At 37.6% G+C, this 17,768-nt stretch overlaps 2 protein-coding genes across 4 annotated transcripts in view; one reads left to right on the forward strand and one right to left on the reverse strand.

The window, feature by feature from the left end:
* Positions 1–531: 531 nt before the first annotated feature.
* On the forward strand, positions 532–13,501 carry ergic1 (endoplasmic reticulum-golgi intermediate compartment 1). Of its 2 annotated transcripts, none has more exons than XM_043256675.1 (10): positions 532–657; positions 5,111–5,172; positions 6,830–6,902; positions 7,467–7,561; positions 9,609–9,733; positions 9,955–10,059; positions 10,143–10,203; positions 10,891–10,991; positions 11,508–11,630; positions 11,719–13,501. In XM_043256675.1, exons 1-10 carry the CDS (start codon positions 638–640, stop codon positions 11,824–11,826), a joined length of 873 nt encoding a protein of 290 aa, XP_043112610.1. In that variant the 5' UTR covers positions 532–637; the 3' UTR covers positions 11,827–13,501. The 2 variants fall into 2 exon arrangements, with proteins under 2 accessions (XP_043112610.1, XP_043112611.1); XM_043256676.1 differs by having other exon boundaries at positions 6,875–6,902.
* Positions 13,502–13,671: 170 nt separating this feature from the next.
* flt4 (fms related receptor tyrosine kinase 4) overlaps positions 13,672–17,768 on the reverse strand; it is a 34,837-nt gene continuing 30,740 nt past the window's right edge. For both annotated transcript variants that reach the window (XM_043257984.1, XM_043257983.1), the window contains 9 exons: positions 17,365–17,465; positions 16,950–17,072; positions 16,077–16,188; positions 15,613–15,712; positions 15,405–15,510; positions 15,178–15,290; positions 14,404–14,524; positions 14,225–14,310; positions 13,672–14,110 (listed from right to left, as the gene is read on the reverse strand). In XM_043257984.1, the coding sequence (XP_043113919.1) occupies positions 13,891–14,110; positions 14,225–14,310; positions 14,404–14,524; positions 15,178–15,290; positions 15,405–15,510; positions 15,613–15,712; positions 16,077–16,188; positions 16,950–17,072; positions 17,365–17,465 (1,082 nt within the window). In that variant the 3' untranslated portion in view covers positions 13,672–13,890. The remainder of the gene's footprint in view (positions 14,111–14,224; positions 14,311–14,403; positions 14,525–15,177; positions 15,291–15,404; positions 15,511–15,612; positions 15,713–16,076; positions 16,189–16,949; positions 17,073–17,364; positions 17,466–17,768) is intronic.

The following is a 17,768-nucleotide window of genomic DNA, read 5'->3' on the forward strand; positions in this document are numbered from 1 at the left end:
CGGATTCCATTTTGAAATAAGCGATTTCTTCTTTTTGAGACATTGCTGTTGATTCACCAATGTGTCTAGAATCACTGTCATATTGTCGAAGGAACTTTATGTTGCGTTTCAACTCAAAGACAGTACGCTGTAACAGAACAAGGCTGCAAATTAAGTACTTTGACATCAATTGTAAAAACAACTTATTTTACGTGGACATGACAGTGTATACTGACTAATTACCCAAGCCTATTTTTATTAAATGAAGATAGTTTTTAGACAAATGAAGCTGAATTACAATACGCTCTCATTCCGACGCTTTCTCGGATTATACTGACAGAAAACGACAGAGACACATTTACGCTTTTGTTTTTGTAGAAATAGTTTTAGGCTGTTTGACCACATAAACGTAAGCAAAAGCAGAAAGAAAAACTTGTAACTGGATCACCATAGGCAACGCGCTAAATTTGCATACCACAACCGGAAACAGAATTACGCTTCTCGCTCCTCTGACCAATAGGATTGTGCAAAGCGTCCTAAGCGCATGTCACATCCGGTCTGAACAGCCGGCAGGATTGAAGGAAGAATCTGGAGTGTACCCATACTTATGTCGTTTATTTTTAAACACTTTTGACTTGGTTTTATTCGTGCAGACGCAATGACTTTCGATGTGCGGAGGTGAGTAGAAGACGCAGTTGGTCGTGGGCTTGTGTTTTTTTCTGTAGAGCGGGAATTAAACACGTCCACCGTAGACACAATGGAAGTGTTTCAAAACCTAGTGAGCTTTCTACCTAGTGTTTTTTGTTTTAAAGAACGTTCGGAACGGGTCTGGCATGCGTTGAACTGCTGTCTAAGAAGCTCACTAGGTTTTAAGACAGCAAGTCCATAAACTTGACAGATTAAGCAGCTTGTATTGTGAAAACACGTTTATAACTATGTAGTTTTTGTTTAAATGTTCTATAAAGCTTCATTTAAGAGCATTAGACTGCTTTGATAAAAAACAAACAAACAAACAAATACACACACACACACACACACACACATATATATATATATATATAAAAAACCGTCTCTTGGCAACTGCATTTATGGATGTGCATTTCTCCTTATTTTGTAGCATCCTAAATAATTTTTCATAAAACACATCAGAAGCTTCGTGCCCAGCAAGAATTAGCTCAATTTTGCGTAAGACATACCATTTAATGTTGTTGCCTATTTCACTTTGGTCCGCTTGTTTGAATAGTCACTTTGTTTTTAAGCATGCTAAATACTAGCTCATACTGGTTACAGGGCATGATTATGCAAATACAAAACGTTCATAATTTACGTTCATACATCACATCAAAAGTTCTGCTGCTATTTGCCAACCAAATGTTTTTCCACGAAAGAACACATTCACATTCAATCTGTAACTTAATAGGCTGATGGTTTGTATAACCTTGGCTGCGTATTCGATACATTAGGTATGATCCCCAAAACATGTCCGTAAATCAGAATGCGCACAATACTTCGATTTTTTTTTTTAATGTAATGATAATCCTACGTGACATAAAGTTCGTGTTATGCTATGTGGCTCGTGGCGCTGATTTGTGGAGGACAAATCAAGGCAAACAATGATTGATTCGTTTGTTGAAGACTTGATTTCTAGAAATTTTGCGCCATTCCAAGTCTGGCAAATAAAAAAACACTTTACAATATGGTTAATTAGTTAATATTAGTTAACAACTTGAATTAAGACGAACTAAGAATAAACAACACTTCTACAACATTCGTTAATCTTAGTTGGTGCTTATTTCATCGTTTACTAATTCATTATAAAAATATAAAAATTGTGTTCGTTAACGTTAGGCATACATCAATTAATGTTAACAAATGACACCTTATCGTAAAGTGTTACTAAAATTCTAGTGCTCAAAATATATATATATATTTTTATGTTCAAACTACAATATATTGATAATAAAACCTGAGTCTTCAGCATCATTATATCAGTATCACACGATCCTTTAAGCAGATTTTCTGCTTAAAAAAAGTGTAATTTTTTTTTTGTGACTCGAACGTTTAAAAGAACAGTATTTGTCTGAAACAGAAATGTTTTGTAACATTTTAAGTTATCACTGCAACTTTTAATCGACTTCATGTATCCTTGCAGAATAAAAGTATAACCAAAAATGTTTTATTGGCTACAAAACGTTTAATGGGTGTTTGTTCATTTTTCTTGTTAAATGTCGCACATTTATTCATGTCAAGATGGCGGAAAAACCTTAACTAAATCTCAAGTGTAGGCTGATTTATTCCTATAACTAGTTTAAAAGTGTTTTTGTCAGAAGCTGTAATCCAGTCCAACTTAACTTGCATTGATTTATTAATATGTAATTAGATTATTATTAGATTGCTATTGTTAGACATTTATTGCTATATGTTTCCCAAACAAAGTAAAAGTGGGTGTAATAGTACTTGTTCGTCTTGAGGCAGATGACTGTAGAAAGAGTTAGAACTGAACAGTAAATATCGGTGGGAGCAGGCGCCAGTATATTTCCTCTCTTTGTTTGCATTGAAAGTTTTGAAGTTTCGTTTAGGGCAATGTTTAACCCCTCCCCCCACCCCATTTATTTAGACGTTTAACGTCCTGCATTTTTTCCTTTGGCTCACAGAATGAATTCATTATACCATAAAAACTTTATTTCCTTATTTCCAATCAGTGACGAAGAGGCCTGAAATAAAACCATTAGCTCTCCATACAGTAGATTTCACTTCCACAGAATGAGCTGTTTGACTGAGAATAGACTCATAAACCTCCTGCTGTGGAGCACACACCATTACCCCACAGTTGATTCCGTTCAGCTGGCGCCTACACCCGCATCTAATCAATAAACTGTAGAATAGTCCATTGACGGCAACCGATTTAATAGTGGCGTCTTGCCTGCGAGTGCATGTGTGAGTACAGTGAGCGAGCATTGCTTCGTGCACGTCAAACAGATCACTGAACAGAAATGATGTAAAAAAGCTCACTACATTAATATTTTGGTCTTAAGTAACTATGAAAAAGCTCCTCAGCTTCTGAGGTGCCGTCTTGTGTCTGTTAATATAGGCAGGTACGAGCCCTTCGGCGTGCGCTGGCCTTTTGACTCTCAGAGCAGCTGGAAATAAGAAATATTTGACAGATCCAAGAAGCGAGCTCTTCAACAGCCTCGGGGAACGTGTATATGTGACGCCTGTTACGTAACGTGTTAAAAACCGTCTGTTCTGCCTGATCCACATTTTTGTGTGTACCGAAAACACTTTTGTTTGTTGTTGCAGTTTTCTGCTTTATAAGTAAAGCGATAAACGGATTGAAAAAGGTCTTGCGTGCCATTGGCTGTAGTTTGTGTTAAGAATTTTCTTTTGTTTTTGAGATGATGCCGTGGTGATTGATTTGTATGAATTCATAGAGTGACGAACACGTGAATACAGACAGATAGTTTATAACGTGAAAAAGCTATAAGATAACAGGATTATCACATGAGTGTGGTTTAAATGGCCGGAAAGTGAGCAGTCTCGTGTTCTTTTGTTCTTCATTAGACGGAACATATCAAATCTTCTTCGGGGCCTGCTTTGGTGTATCAGTCTCGGTTACCAAATTGGATCTTGCACAGCAAATGAAGACATCGCATGGGGAAGTCAGTTTAGGAATACAGTGTTCTTCTCCTGAGTTTTACACAATGGGGGTCCCTTCTACATCCTCTCAACTCTTCTGTTAGAACACAGTGAACTATACGGTTCCTGTCGTGGGAGGAGGGGGAACAGCAGAGAAACAGGGCGTTTAACAGGAAGTCAGCCCCACTCCTCCCTTCTGCATTGCGTCAGCTTGGATCATTCATTTCACTGCAAGAAATGTTCACAGATGTAAGTGTTTTTGAGGGCAGGCGGCATAAAGGGTTGGACCAAAGTGCTGATGTAGTTGTGAAGGTTTCAAAGCCGAAAAAGGGCACAAGGCTCCTAGCTGGATAGTTTTTGCTAACACCGTTTCGGAGCTCCTTAAAAAGTCAGGGATTGGATGCATTCCTAAACGGTGTAATATTACGCATGGACTTGTGGAGAGTTTACTTATCTCTTGGTGTCATCTCAAACAAACCGAGAAGTGGACAAAACTTTGACAATTTGTAAAAAAAAAAAATCTCTCTCTCTCTATATATATATATATATATATATATATATATATATATAGACAGACAAGACATTTGTTACTGATATGAATAAAAAAATTATATATTATACACACACACACTCATATATATATATATGTATGTATATATATATGTATATATATATATATATATATAATATTTTTTATTCATATCATATATATATATTTTATACATATAATTCATTTATAAATAATATAATTTTATTTTTATTTTTATTCATATCAGTAACAAATGTCTTGACCTCATCATAGAAAATTATGGTATGTGAAATATTTTTTGATGAAGGGGCATAATCATAATTTTTTATTTATTCAAAATGTATTATTTATTGCTTTCCTTGTGGGGGCTAAAATATCACCTTGAATGTTTCTTATTTCGACTCATTATCTTCTTTGTTTTACGCTAAACCTCAAAAACTGTAAGTTAAAGGAGGAATAAAGTCAGCTGACAATGCTGCAAAAACCAAAACAACAAACCACAAGTAAATCTCTCTAGTTTTAAAGACGTCTAACTCGTTTGACGTTTAGTGCAGCCTGGAGGGCCCTTTTTTAAGCAACAGTTTTTAGGTGTGTAATTTCAAAATGTTTTGTCTTTGCCTTCCCTGACACTCAGTCTATTCTCAATGATTGATGTGTGTTTAGCCAGTGCTGACAGCCTTTGCTTTGACCTCAGCCACACTGAATGAAGTATTAAGAAGTTTGTGATTGTAAAGCAGGAATGCAGAGGAAGAGGTGTAACTCAAGAAGCGGGGGTCGCTCTAGACTGTTGCGTCTGGCCTGCTGTTTCATAGACAGAGAGGGCCATAGCTTACATTCCTAAGCTCCTCCGTAATGCCTTAAACTACACTGGGAACACAATGTGCTTTCACACGAACTCTTCCCAGGAATCTGCCATATTTACCTTCCTCACCCCCCCACTTATTCTTCTCTTTCTTTTCCTTCCAGGTTCGATATCTACAGGAAAGTGCCCAAAGATCTTACTCAGCCGACATATACTGGAGCTTTCAGTGAGTGCCAAAGTTTTTGATGTTAATTGTCCATCACAGACCCTCATTCCCTTGTCAACCAATGGCTTGCTTTAACTGGCACTGACTTTGACAGCCATCCTCCTTTGATCCTTTAGATGTTCTTTGCAACCAGTTTGCTGAGTCAGTTTTAGTTTCTGATCTCTGTTTAGTTTCTCTTTAGTTCCTGATAAAATTGTATCTCTGTATGGCTCATCATTCCCTCGTGATTGGGAAGGATGGATGTTTGTAGGTCTAGGTGGTGCCGTTTGACTCATGATGATCTGTAACGTAGAACTATGTCATTCTACTCTCATTCCTGTGGCTCTTTCCATTGTTGTTTTGGCCTTGAGTCAATTACTTAACGTTTAGTCATGTTTGCAGAAACCTGTGTTAGACCAACCCTGAACTCAACCTAAATATTTAGTTCTTAAACCGGTACTGTAATGAACTTCTCACACAACTAGGGTAAATATCTATAGAAGGGTGGTTGTATTAAAGGGATAGTTCACCCAAAATATAATACTGTCATCATTTATTCAGTTGTTCCAAACCTGTATAAGTTTATTTATTCTGCTGAAATAAATTCTATTGTGTTCAACAGAAGAAGGAAATTCTTACAGGTTTGGAACAATTTGTAAATGGCGAGCTATCCCTTTAAGATGTTTTCTGAACGAACATCTACTAACTACTATGATAACATTTTTTTATTTGTTAGATAAGCTTTTCCTTATAGCTAACAAAATAGTTCCTTATAATAAATGGGAACCAAACAAAAAATATATATAAAGATAACAGCATCTGTCGGTTTATTTTTCCTTGTTTTCTTCCTGTAAAAAATAAATGAGCACAGCAAAAATTTACCAAAACAGCATTTGTTTCATTTAATCAACTTTTCTGCCTTTCTGCTAATTTGACAAAAAGATATAAAATCGAAAGTAATACAGACCATGAGCTAAAAATCAGTATTCAGTAAAGATAGCATTATTTGTCTGATTTAATCCACCCTGTTTTTAAAGAAGATGACGTAATCTAATTTAATCTTCTCTTTTTTTTAGAGCTTTTCAGTGTAGTTATAAATGTATCAATACAGATAACCAAAAGAAAAATCAATCATTTACATATAGTAACAACATCATCATCAAAGTGTTAATAATCCTTTCCCAGCATTATCTTCATTAAAGTGGAACGAGTGATATAACCCATATTGAACCTGAATCTGTGAGCTATGTGTCATAGCGACACGCCTCATTGTTTGTTTTTTAGCTAAACATTAGCTTAGTAAACTGGAACGAACCAGACTCCGAGTATGACGTGTCGGCCACAAAGTCACGTGACCACAGTGTCACTGGAGACCGTCTCCATGTAAATATGCACCAGCTTCTTAGTTTGACTCATTTGGTCACATGTTGAACTTGGTAACAATTACGTTAACCAGAGCAATAAAGCCACGCGCATTTATTCACCCTTATGTAACAGCCCTTTGACTTTTAATATACGCTTGTATACATGCTTAATAATTTTGCATAGTCAGACGTGATTTAAAAAAATGACACCGCTGCTAGTAACGTTTCAGCAAAAAGGTTACTTTGAAAATATCTCCAGTTTTGTTATACAGGCAGCTCACTAATGTTTTCTTGACCTTTTCTTATCCCCTCAGTTTCAATATGCTGCTGCGTCTTCATGTTGTTTCTCTTTCTCTCAGAACTGACGGGATTCATCGCTACAGAAATGTACGTAAGAATATTGTTCTCATGAAGACATCCGTGAAACACAGTATCAAATAAAAAAACCGACGCTGACACATGTTGAATGTTTTTCATTTCTGAGTTAAAATGATTATTTTATTAGTTTATGATCAAAAATGAACAATTTGAAGATCTTAATGATAAGATACTAAGTCTAGTGTAAAATCTGATGATGGTATCATAACCGGTAATTCGTAACGATATTCATGTACATTGGTTTTAGTGCGGCTGTTAAAGCTCATAAAGTGTTTAGATTTAGTAAAAATGTGGTGGTAAGGTGTTATCAGCACTCGAGAGGCTTGACTTTATGACCTGAGGCTTTAGTGACGGATCAGTTTCACACAGGACGTAGACTTTGTTGCTTGTTTGTCAACTGCATTCAAGTGTTCACCGGGGGAAGTGAGGAAAAGAAAATTGCACTCGCTGCAGTTTTGTCATTTTACCGTCACGCTTGCATCATTTTAGGAAGACGACCTTTACGTACGTCTAATGCTCGGCGGGGCTGTATTTAAAGTTTGTGTTTTTATAAATATGTGTTTGTGTTTCCAGAGTAAATGAACTGTATGTGGATGACCCTGATAAGGACAGTGGGGGGAAGATAGATGTGAGTTTAAACATCAGTTTGCCAAACTTACACTGTGATTGTGAGTATATACATAAACACTCTTCTGAATGATGTTTTTTCCATCCTCATGTGTATCACATATGCTGACATGTTGTGAGTTTTATCAGTAACATTACCGTTAGTATGGGATCTGAACTTGTTCAGCGGAGCTCCTGACGTACGTAGTGATAGGAAACGATGCATGGTGGCCACCTCCCACACTGTTTAACATCACTGAAAGTCTCGGTTTGAGACATGTATTGCGTGTGTGCTTTTTCACAGAAGGATTAGGATTGATGGATGGGTCTGTGAAACCCAATCTTTTGAAACTCGCTCAAAAAATGTATGGTCATACACGAGCAAGTGTATGAGGAAAAGCTGGTTCATGTTTGGTAATAAGTATTATGCCAATGATTCAGTCACGTGTCCTATTTAACTAGTGATCAACTATTAGGTCACCGTGGGAATACTGTGACGATAGTTGATCGCTGGTTATTTAGATTAAGGCTGGGCAATGTATCAAATGACTTTGATAAAAAGAGGAACATTTAACTAAAAATGGGGGATGCTTATTTAGCGAAAAGCGTGGTAATTGATTATATGCAAAATTTACAGTATGCATTGAATATGTTAATAATTACTCAATATTTTGAATGTGACTCATGAGTTGGGATCCTAAAAATATTGGGATTTTTCTATGCATCACCAAGCACTAATTGGGATCATTGCATGATGGGTCCATTGAGTTTTGGCAAGCATAACCAATATCTCTTTCTGTTTTTCAATCAAATAAAATCATGTTGAAATTCATTTGGAAAGTGACTTAAAGATTGCGTTTCTAAATGTCAGCACCCTCTGAGGAATTGCGGTCACCTCTGATGTCATTTTCGGGCAGATCCTCAAATGTTTGCAAAGACATTTGCAACTGGCTGTTTTACACACATTACACAGAGCCCAAACTATGTTCAGAACGGCATCATGGGTGAGGAACGGGGGTTATGCCTGTTATGGAAGATGAATTTTCTTTTAAATGAGGCACTTCTGACCGAAACCCAAGTTTTTTGGATTTCGTTATGAGTCATGGAGACAAGCCTCACTGTGACCTCAATAATGACCTCATTTAATGTACTGTTTTCAAACAACTATAAGAAGTACCACTCGATGTCAAGTCTTATCTTTTTTTTGAAGAAGAAAATGAGTGGCTATTTTCTTTGAAAAAGTCACCTCCGTGATGCTAAGGGTGGTTCTTATGTAATGAATTCTTGAGAAGTTTCTAAGGTGTTGCGGTCGCTAGGTGGTCCATAAAATTCTGGCCTCTTGAGTTATTACTTCAGTGCAAATCAATGGAATAATATGCACACCACCAATGTTTTTTTTTTTCTAGGGCACGTTTGTTAAAAAATTACTTCAAAATCCTAATTGAGTAGCACGTACAAGAAAGTGTTGCAAGACATTTAGTGTTCTGGGCACGCTTTGGATTGTGCTTAAAATGGCAATTAAATGTTTCCATTCCCAAATGGAGATTGTGTGTTTAAAGTGTACTGGAATGTAATCCGAAAAAAAAAGCTGCTGTGGTTTAACGACCAGAGCAACGTCAGTAGTTTAGTTTAGTGGAAATAGTCAAACACTGGAAAATGTTTACTGGAATTATTCTTTTTTTTTATCTTTTGAGATTATGAATAGTAACTATACCCATCTTCACAAGGGCAAAGTGTCAATGTTGCTTTCTTGCTCATTTAGGAAGGCAATCTTAAAATAGCATTGGGCAACATGGCAGTATGTTCTTCGTAGCATGTACACCATAGTGTCAGAAGATCTGCTCCGTCACTGTACTGAGGTTTTTTTATTCCTTAGCTGTGGAAAATTAAGTAAACAGTTCTGTATAATGAGTCTTCTGAATTCATGAACATGCTGCATACGTATGAAAATTGTTGGAGATGGTTCACCAAAATAATTACCAATAAATAAAATGTATTTATATTTTATCATAGTTTTTTATTGTCCTTTTATACAACGTAAATGAAAGCGTTTTTAAGCTCTGTGTCCTCACCATTTGTCTGTATTTGTCTGTATTTGTGTACACACAGTGGTGGGTTTGGACATCCAGGATGAGATGGGGCGGCATGAAGTGGGCCACATAGAGAATTCAATGAAAGTGCCTCTAAACAATGGTCACGGGTGCCGCTTCGAAGGGGAGTTCAGCATTAATAAAGTAAGAGATGCTTGTGGAACTTCTCATAAGTCTAGAAGCTATCAGAAGTATCATTAGTGCCCTTTCAGATGCTTCACGTGCTTCCAACTGAAGGAAGAAAAAGTTGTCGAATGAAAAAACTTCTCTGAAGTGAAAGGAGATCGTGTTATATAATGTCTTTGCCTGCATGATGATGATGATGATGATGGTGATGGTGATGGTGTTGACTTGTTCTGTTTCAGGTTCCAGGAAACTTTCATGTGTCAACACACAGTGCGACTGCTCAGCCTCAGAGCCCTGATATGACCCACGTCATCCACAAACTCGCCTTCGGGGAGAAGCTTCAGGTCGGTAGTCAATATGCTGTCAGGAAGAAATATAGACAATGTAATATAAACATAGTAATCATTTTCATACCATGCAATTGCAGGTGCAGCATGTCCAGGGGGCTTTTAATGCATTGGGTGGAGCCAACAGACTTCAGTCCAATGGTATGTCTTCGTTAGCTTGCTTCATTTCTAGCCACTCTGTAGCATACATAAGCAAAGGAAATGTGAAAAACGTACTGACCTCATTATGGTGGTAACACTTTATAAGTAGGTCACAGTATTTTAGAAGTATTTTCCATTGTTTATGTTATCTAATGTAGGTGAAGGGTTACTATAATAGTTTTTTTTGTTGTTTTTTTAAAAAATACTGTAACGGAACTGATTCTAAATGGCTACCGATGTTTTCAAGGATATTGGTTCTTTGTGCTGTATTGAAGACTTAGCTAATCTTGTGGAGGTAAAATGATGAATATAACTTTTATAGTTAAAGTTATCATCATTGGTGTGAACAGACTTTAACTGTAGCGCCCAAACAGAACACCAAAAGAATCCTTAAGCCATGTTTTTTGAGTATCATACATGAATGTAAATACTGAATGTAATACTTTGAGTTACTGTAGAAGTTGACTTAAACCTTCAAGGTTAAGCAGGACTTATTGCTGCACACATTGCTTACACTTGAGCTTCCAACCGAACACAAGTCACGCATATTGCATTACAAAACAGCACATAAATAGATCATAGTAACAGGAGAAAGAACTATGTCACTCAAATGAACTCATCCTGTTTGTTTATCTGTATCTGTGTGTAATTTCAAGAGAAATAAAGCCGTGCTATTCGTTTTTTCAGCTTTAGCGTCTCATGATTACATTCTCAAGATCGTCCCTACGGTTTATGAGGACCTGGGAGGGAAGCAGAGATTTTCCTACCAGTACACCGTGGCAAACAAGGTAATTCGAGACACACATCCACGTTACCGAGAAGCTTGTGTGAAGTTGCGAGTCTAAATATATGAATGCGCTTTGCTTGATGGTTCCTGAATCAGCCTGCGGTTACCATAGACGCTAAATGAATTTCGTCTCTCTATTATTAAGCACCATCAACCATTTATCACCTCTAAAGACACTTACGGGTGTTTGCAGTGACAGCTGCGTGACCAGAAGGCTGTGCTGGGTGTAAAGAGTGTCGTTTTAAAGCTTTAGGAGACACTGGGCGGTAAACATGAAGTCTGAAAGTACTGAACGTTTTCAGCAGTAACTGATTTGATACAGTTGTTTAGAATTGTTAACGCTGTCCAAATTCTGGTCAAATTTGGTCTTTTTATATGTATAGGAGTACTTGTGGCATTTGACTTGACTAGTGTTTTAGGCTGCCTTTAATTCTCTCTTTTTCCAAATTAGGAGTGTACACACAGTTAATAGTGAGAATTAAATTGACAAACTTCTATTTGTTGGGTTGTTTTCTAGGAGTATGTGGCATATAGCCATACAGGACGCATCATCCCGGCGATATGGTTTCGGTATGACCTGAGTCCAATCACAGTAAAGTACACAGAGAGGAGACAGCCGTTCTACCGCTTCATCACTACGGTGAGTTGCTCTCTATGCCTATAGCTTTCTCTTTCTCTCTCCGTTTCTCTCTTTCCCTAATGGTATATATTGGCTCTGTCTCGGTCAGATTTGCGCCATCATCGGTGGGACGTTCACGGTGGCCGGCATCATCGACTCCTGCATATTCACGGCCTCTGAAGCCTGGAAGAAAATCCAGATTGGGAAAATGTCATGAGTACTCATAACTACGCACCATGCCTTTTTTATTTAAACCAGCCAAACCTCTGCACACCCTTCATTGCACCTTGTTATTATGACCCACACTACCTGGAAAACATTTGGATAGACTGGTTTTGATATAAGGAATTACAGGGATTTCTTTGGGGTATGTAGGTGGTTTTCTTACTTCGCTGCCATATTAATTCACCCACAACTTACATAGAACTGATGTGGAAAGAACCGGCGCCAGGGTTTCCTCATTTCACTACACGTGAGTGCATAGTGTTACATACAAGGCATAGTGTCACTTCGATTGAGATTTTAAATAGAATTCTCCTTAAAGAGAAATAATCACTGAATTGATCCAGTGTGTACCTTCACAGGAACTGAGCTTTTTACCGAGTCCCGCTTGATATGATGGGGTTTCACGAAACCCGTCAAGGAGCACGTCTTGTTTGATTTCTGGGGTCATATTGTGCCTCGAAATGGACAGAAATGATATTGTAAAAATATTTTTGCATTGCGATTCATTTGTTAAACGCATTTCTCCCAAATTTCATTATATAAATAATAATAATAATGTATTATTTAAAGTGAGTTTGCACATCACAGAAGTATTTTTGCCTTTTAATATGTGCCGATTTGAATGATTTTACTGCATTTTTACAGCATTGCATTACACTACCGGGAATTATCATTGAGGATTACGTCCACATGCTTTATGGAAACGTGAGTTCGGGGTTAAATGCGTTTGATTATCATGAAAATGTCACAATCCAAGCAATTTTAATGTTTCTAAAATCAGATTTCTTTTAATTTGGGGGTGGACTATGAGCTGTGCGTATTTCATGAGATGAACCTGTTTGTTTCAAAGAAGTGGATGCTGGTCTTCTTTGGGTTTAATGAAGTAACGTGTATTCCCACTTTGTCTTTCCATGTTACATTTTGGTTGTCTTGCATTCTCTTGTCATTCTTGGTTACAGACCTGTATATATATATATATATATATTTTGATTGATTGAAGGGAAATTATGAATGTTCTTTTTTAGCCAAAAGACTTTTGAAGGAATGCTTTTTGTTCATTTCCGTGTCTCTGAAGATACTTTGTGGATTAACGGTACTTTTTATTTCCCCAGTCCATAATGTTTAATGGTTAACCGTTTATTGTTTTGAAGATTAGGCTGGAAATGTGTTGTTTACGTCTCGTCGAGCGTTCCCTTTCAACACTGCTGTAAAGAGGCTGAATAATTTCCTGTCGGTGTTCTAAAATCTGGTCGCACTGGTTACACAGGACTGTTCCACATGAAAACAAGCTATGCGTCAAATGTGTGATGTGTCTTTGCCACAAGTTGACATAGCAACGGAACTGTATTTTCACTACATTTAATGAGAACAGAAACCATAACCTAATTTTCAGTTTCGTGGCTCAAGCTACTTTGAAACATAATGATCTTTTTAGTTAAACCTAATTCAAACGAACCATTACTGTTGAGTTTTTACGTTTATTTTAGCCCTACTTATTCAAATTGCTGTGATCATCTGGGCTGTCTCTGTTTACCATGGGCAGAATAAACCACAGCAACAGTTGCTTTGATTGGTGTTTGGTTATATTTTCATAAGGCTATTTTTTTTTGTTAAAGTGTACGATAATATTGAAAAGGAGTTGAAATAAACATTATGGAGCCGTTAAATACAAGACTTGTTTCTTAATTAGATTTAATTAATTAAATGAGTGGTTTGAGTTTGTTTTTTATAATAAATGTCTCGATTAAAAAAAAAATATATAAACATTAAATTTTTTCTAAATGTTTAACATCAAATGTCACAAAAAAACAGTCAAAGGATGATATATTTATTTTATTATTATTTTTTTTTTTCCATTCTGGTTCTTTTCTCTCTTTTTGTACAAATAAAAGGATGTTTATTCTTTATATAAAGATATATGTAAGGTGATAAAATACTTTTTTGTTTTGAAATTGACATAATGGTGCCACCCAGTGGCTGCTAAGAGAACTTTACAAATGTAGACTTCGCTTGAGTTAGTTGTGAGGGGCCGGGGCCCGGGGGCCGGTCGGTGCTGTTACAGGTTGGAGGTTGCCGGGCAGGCTCCCTGGTATATGGCCTGATCCGACGACGAGGAGAAGAAGTCACTGACGCCCTCCTCCGACAGCTGGCCGTACTCGTTGTTGTAGAAGGTCTGGCCTGAGAGTTGGCTGAAGAAGGGTGGGCGCAGTGTGCTGCCGCTGCCGCTCATGGACGGAGAACTGATGAGGCGCTCTGTGCTGCGGCCCGCTGACGGACTGCAGAGACGACGTGAGAGTTCATACAATGGCAGAACGCTTAATGAAACTCTAGAAATCCAGGAGACATCGGCTAACCCCAAACAAGCCTGCACATTTTTCAGTTTCACCTACTTTTTCAGCATGGCCCCTCTGTGCTTGTGTTCAAACCTCTCAAGCTCATCTGATGCCAAAACCATGCCACTGTCTGTCTGGCTGTCCTGCAGGGGCACAAAAAGGCACGACGCAATATACGTATTAGCATCCTTTAGTTTTATTCAACGCTATGCATATACTGGAGATCTTATTCGTACGTGATGCGTCTTGTGTGATGTCATTTCCAGAGGAAGCTCCTCAAAGGTCTTCACTCGTGAGTGACACGTGCTGGATGGTCCGACCATGATGCAGCCGGCGAAAGGCACACAGTTGTAATATCTGGTCAGAGAGAAGCATATACATTCAGCAAAGGGCTATAAGAACATTTATTATTATCTTGAGATACCAAGATACTCTTATATGATATTTTTTTTTCCCCACTTCACTGTCCGTCATGTAAAAAACTAAGTGATTGAATTAGAAAGACAATCTTTCTTTAATAAGACACATTTATCACTTTCATACTTACTCAAATAAGCCTAATTCAGCATACAAGACGGTACTAATACTCCCCAGATGTTATAAACTCACTGTAAACCACAGCTTCATTGCTTTTATGAAATGGTTCTATGTAGCGAGATTTTTACAAAACAGAACCGAGCAAATAAACTGAAATGATATTAATAAAAACAATCGTCCGCCAAAAGTGTACTTCCTCGGAAACTGTTGTGGTTGCAGCAAAGTGGTTGCCAAGCAACAAGCAGATATAAACAAAAAAACTCAATCCTATTTGACGTACTCTAAATTTTTAACATGCCTTCTGATGTTGATAGTTTATACTTAACAAGGTGTTTTATCCTAGTATGAGCTCTATATTCTCCCGTAAACACACTATTAAAAAGTAATGTATCAAGCTTTGACACTTGTAGTTAAGTTCGAGTTAGATGAGTCAACACGAGGCCCCCCGACCCTGAAATAAAATGCGTATGCACCGAGTGGACATTGTGTTGCAGGCGAGTCTGATCTCCTCTTGCGATGGTGGTCTAGAGGAAGCTTGTGAGAAGCCGTCATCCTCCGAGCTCTGAGACACGTTAAACGGGATTTCCTAAAACGAACGAAGAAAAACACTATTTAACATAATCACTAAAATGTGCACCAGCGCTCAGGCATGTTACGAGTGAATGGGTAGAAATGTAGGTTTCTTTTTGAATTTTCTCACAGGTAGACTGTTTTCCTGAAGTAGATCTCCAAGTATCTCCACCAGAGCTGGAAACGTGGGTCTCTCCCTGGGCTCGCCCTGCCAGCAGGCCAGCATGATGCCGTATCTAGCAGAACACGCATCGCATGATGTCATCAGCTTGGAGTGGATCAAACACACACACACACACACACACACACACACACAGAGTCAACGGGCCAGTGCTCACATTTCAGGGGACGCGTTGTCTGGTGACCTCATCCTGGTACCGTCTTTGAGTCGCTTGCAGAAGTCTTCATCGATCTGGATGCCCGGGTATGGAGAAGCTCCTAACGGGACACGATACAATCAAGACTTTCTACGAGTTTAAGAACATCTGAACAGAGCACGACGGAATTCATTTGTAGGGTGACGATTTGTTTTAATATGCAATAACTTGCAGCATATCAGCTTATTACAACGAGGGACCAGGTGACGCTGATGAATTAAACAGCGGCTGCCAAAAATTCCACCAGAAGAAGAAATGATATTTTATTATGTATAAAATAGAAAAATAGCTTAAAGTATTGCCGTTAAATTTTTTTTTAATTAAATAAATGCGGCCTTGGTAAGCTTAAGAAAAAAAGCAATTATGCCATATGCACAGAAAAAAAAAAGGAATGGCCAGCGCTCGGGTATCAGGTAGACTCTTACCTAGTGAGAAAATCTCCCAGAGCAGCACTCCGAATGACCATACATCACTCTGACTGGTGTAAACCTTATCAAAGATGCTCTCTGGAGCCATCCACTTCAGAGGCAGTCTAGCCTGCAAAGACAGATAACATTTCACCTATAATAGCGCCTGTGGGAGAACACACTCTTATCATGATGCTGGTGCTGATATGATTTGCAGTAGGTCAAGCATTCATCAGTGCCTCTGAAGGGTAATCTCATAAACGTACCCTTTCTGCTTCATTATGTTTACGTCGTGCAGTAATGCTACGGGTGTATTGTTACATGTTTATCTTTTGCTCTGGTATGTTATTTTTCCAAACGACATGTATTATGTTGTTTCGCCATTTCTGACCATTTTCAGTGGATCGCTGATATGACGATTGCGAAGGCCAGTCAAGTCGTTTTTAACCGCTGGCCTTTACTGAAATGCATTCATATCGAATCTCATGTGGGGTCGCATATCACATGGCCAGGTCATGTTTTACATAAAAATCAAAAATAAATATATGAAAAAGAAAACAAACACATCTTGAAGACCTTTTAGAATTACATATTGATATATTATTATATTATATATATATATATATATATATATATATATATATATATATATATATATATATATATATGAATAATTTAATAACAAAAAAGTTTTATGAATAAACTTTTTCCTTCTTTTTAGATTACTTTTACGGTTTAGAAAATTGAAAAAAAAAATGCATTGAATAAAATGTCCCTTTTTTGAGTGAGATGTGACCTGGAATTTGCCTTCATAGTTTTCACGAGATTCATACTAATATTCTACACTAGAGAGATTTCTAGTTCATGCTTTTATTAAAGGGTTTCTCTTACATTGCCTTTGCGCACATAGTCGGGGTCTTTGTAGATGTCCCGTGCTAAACCAAAATCACAGATCTTCACCACGTTGTTCTCAGACAGGAGGATGTTGCGGGCCGCCAGGTCACGATGAATGCACTGTCAGAACAAAATAAAGATGACTTGATCTGTACCTTATTTCACAATAGATGAGCAGATCTAAATCATCTGCTACTTTCTCATCATCAAACATATATTTAGTTTCATTCGATTATATTATTTATAAGTATTTGTTCCCATTTTGTCACCCTGCATAACTTCATGTCATCTGATGAGCATAGATAGCTCAAGAAGAGATCTAAAGTTTCACCTATTAATAATCTACAACCAGCTGAATGTGACTACTGACTCATCAGAGAGGAGGAGCTTGAATGCGTGTTTTGAGATGCACCTTGCGGGATGCCAGAAACTCCATCCCTCGAGCAACCTGAAAGCTGTAACAGATCAAATCCTCTATCGTGAGCGGAGTCTTCCAAAGATCATCCGCTGCAACTGGGAAAAGAAAAAGAAAACATCAGAAAACGCTTCAATGGATTATATCATTTCAATCAGGAAGACAATTGAATAAAAAAGGCTGCTGTGGGTGACTGCTCGGGTGTTAAATGCTTCTGAGCATGTTGCTATGCTACTATACATACGCTTCATATGTAATGATGTTTGATGATTTGTTAATAACATTTAATGAACTCAAATGTTTTGCAGTTAGTTTGTGATTGTATGCACGTTTGCACCAGCAGATGTCAGCGGTTTCATTTTGCGAAACAATCTGATCATCTGATTTAAAGATTTATTTCA

Source organism: Puntigrus tetrazona, chromosome 14 (genome assembly GCF_018831695.1).
Source record: "Puntigrus tetrazona isolate hp1 chromosome 14, ASM1883169v1, whole genome shotgun sequence".
In the NCBI taxonomy this organism is placed as follows: Eukaryota; Metazoa; Chordata; class Actinopteri; order Cypriniformes; family Cyprinidae; genus Puntigrus; species Puntigrus tetrazona.

Bases quoted from the DNA above. Each gene is read 5' to 3' on its own strand.
- ergic1 (XM_043256675.1), top strand. From the start codon at position 638: ATGACTTTCGATGTGCGGAG. The intron at 5,173-6,829 runs GTGAGTGCCAAA...TTATCCCCTCAG, and splicing joins GACATATACTGGAGCTTTCA to TTTCAATATGCTGCTGCGTC. The intron at 7,562-9,608 runs GTGAGTATATAC...GTGTACACACAG, and splicing joins GCCAAACTTACACTGTGATT to TGGTGGGTTTGGACATCCAG.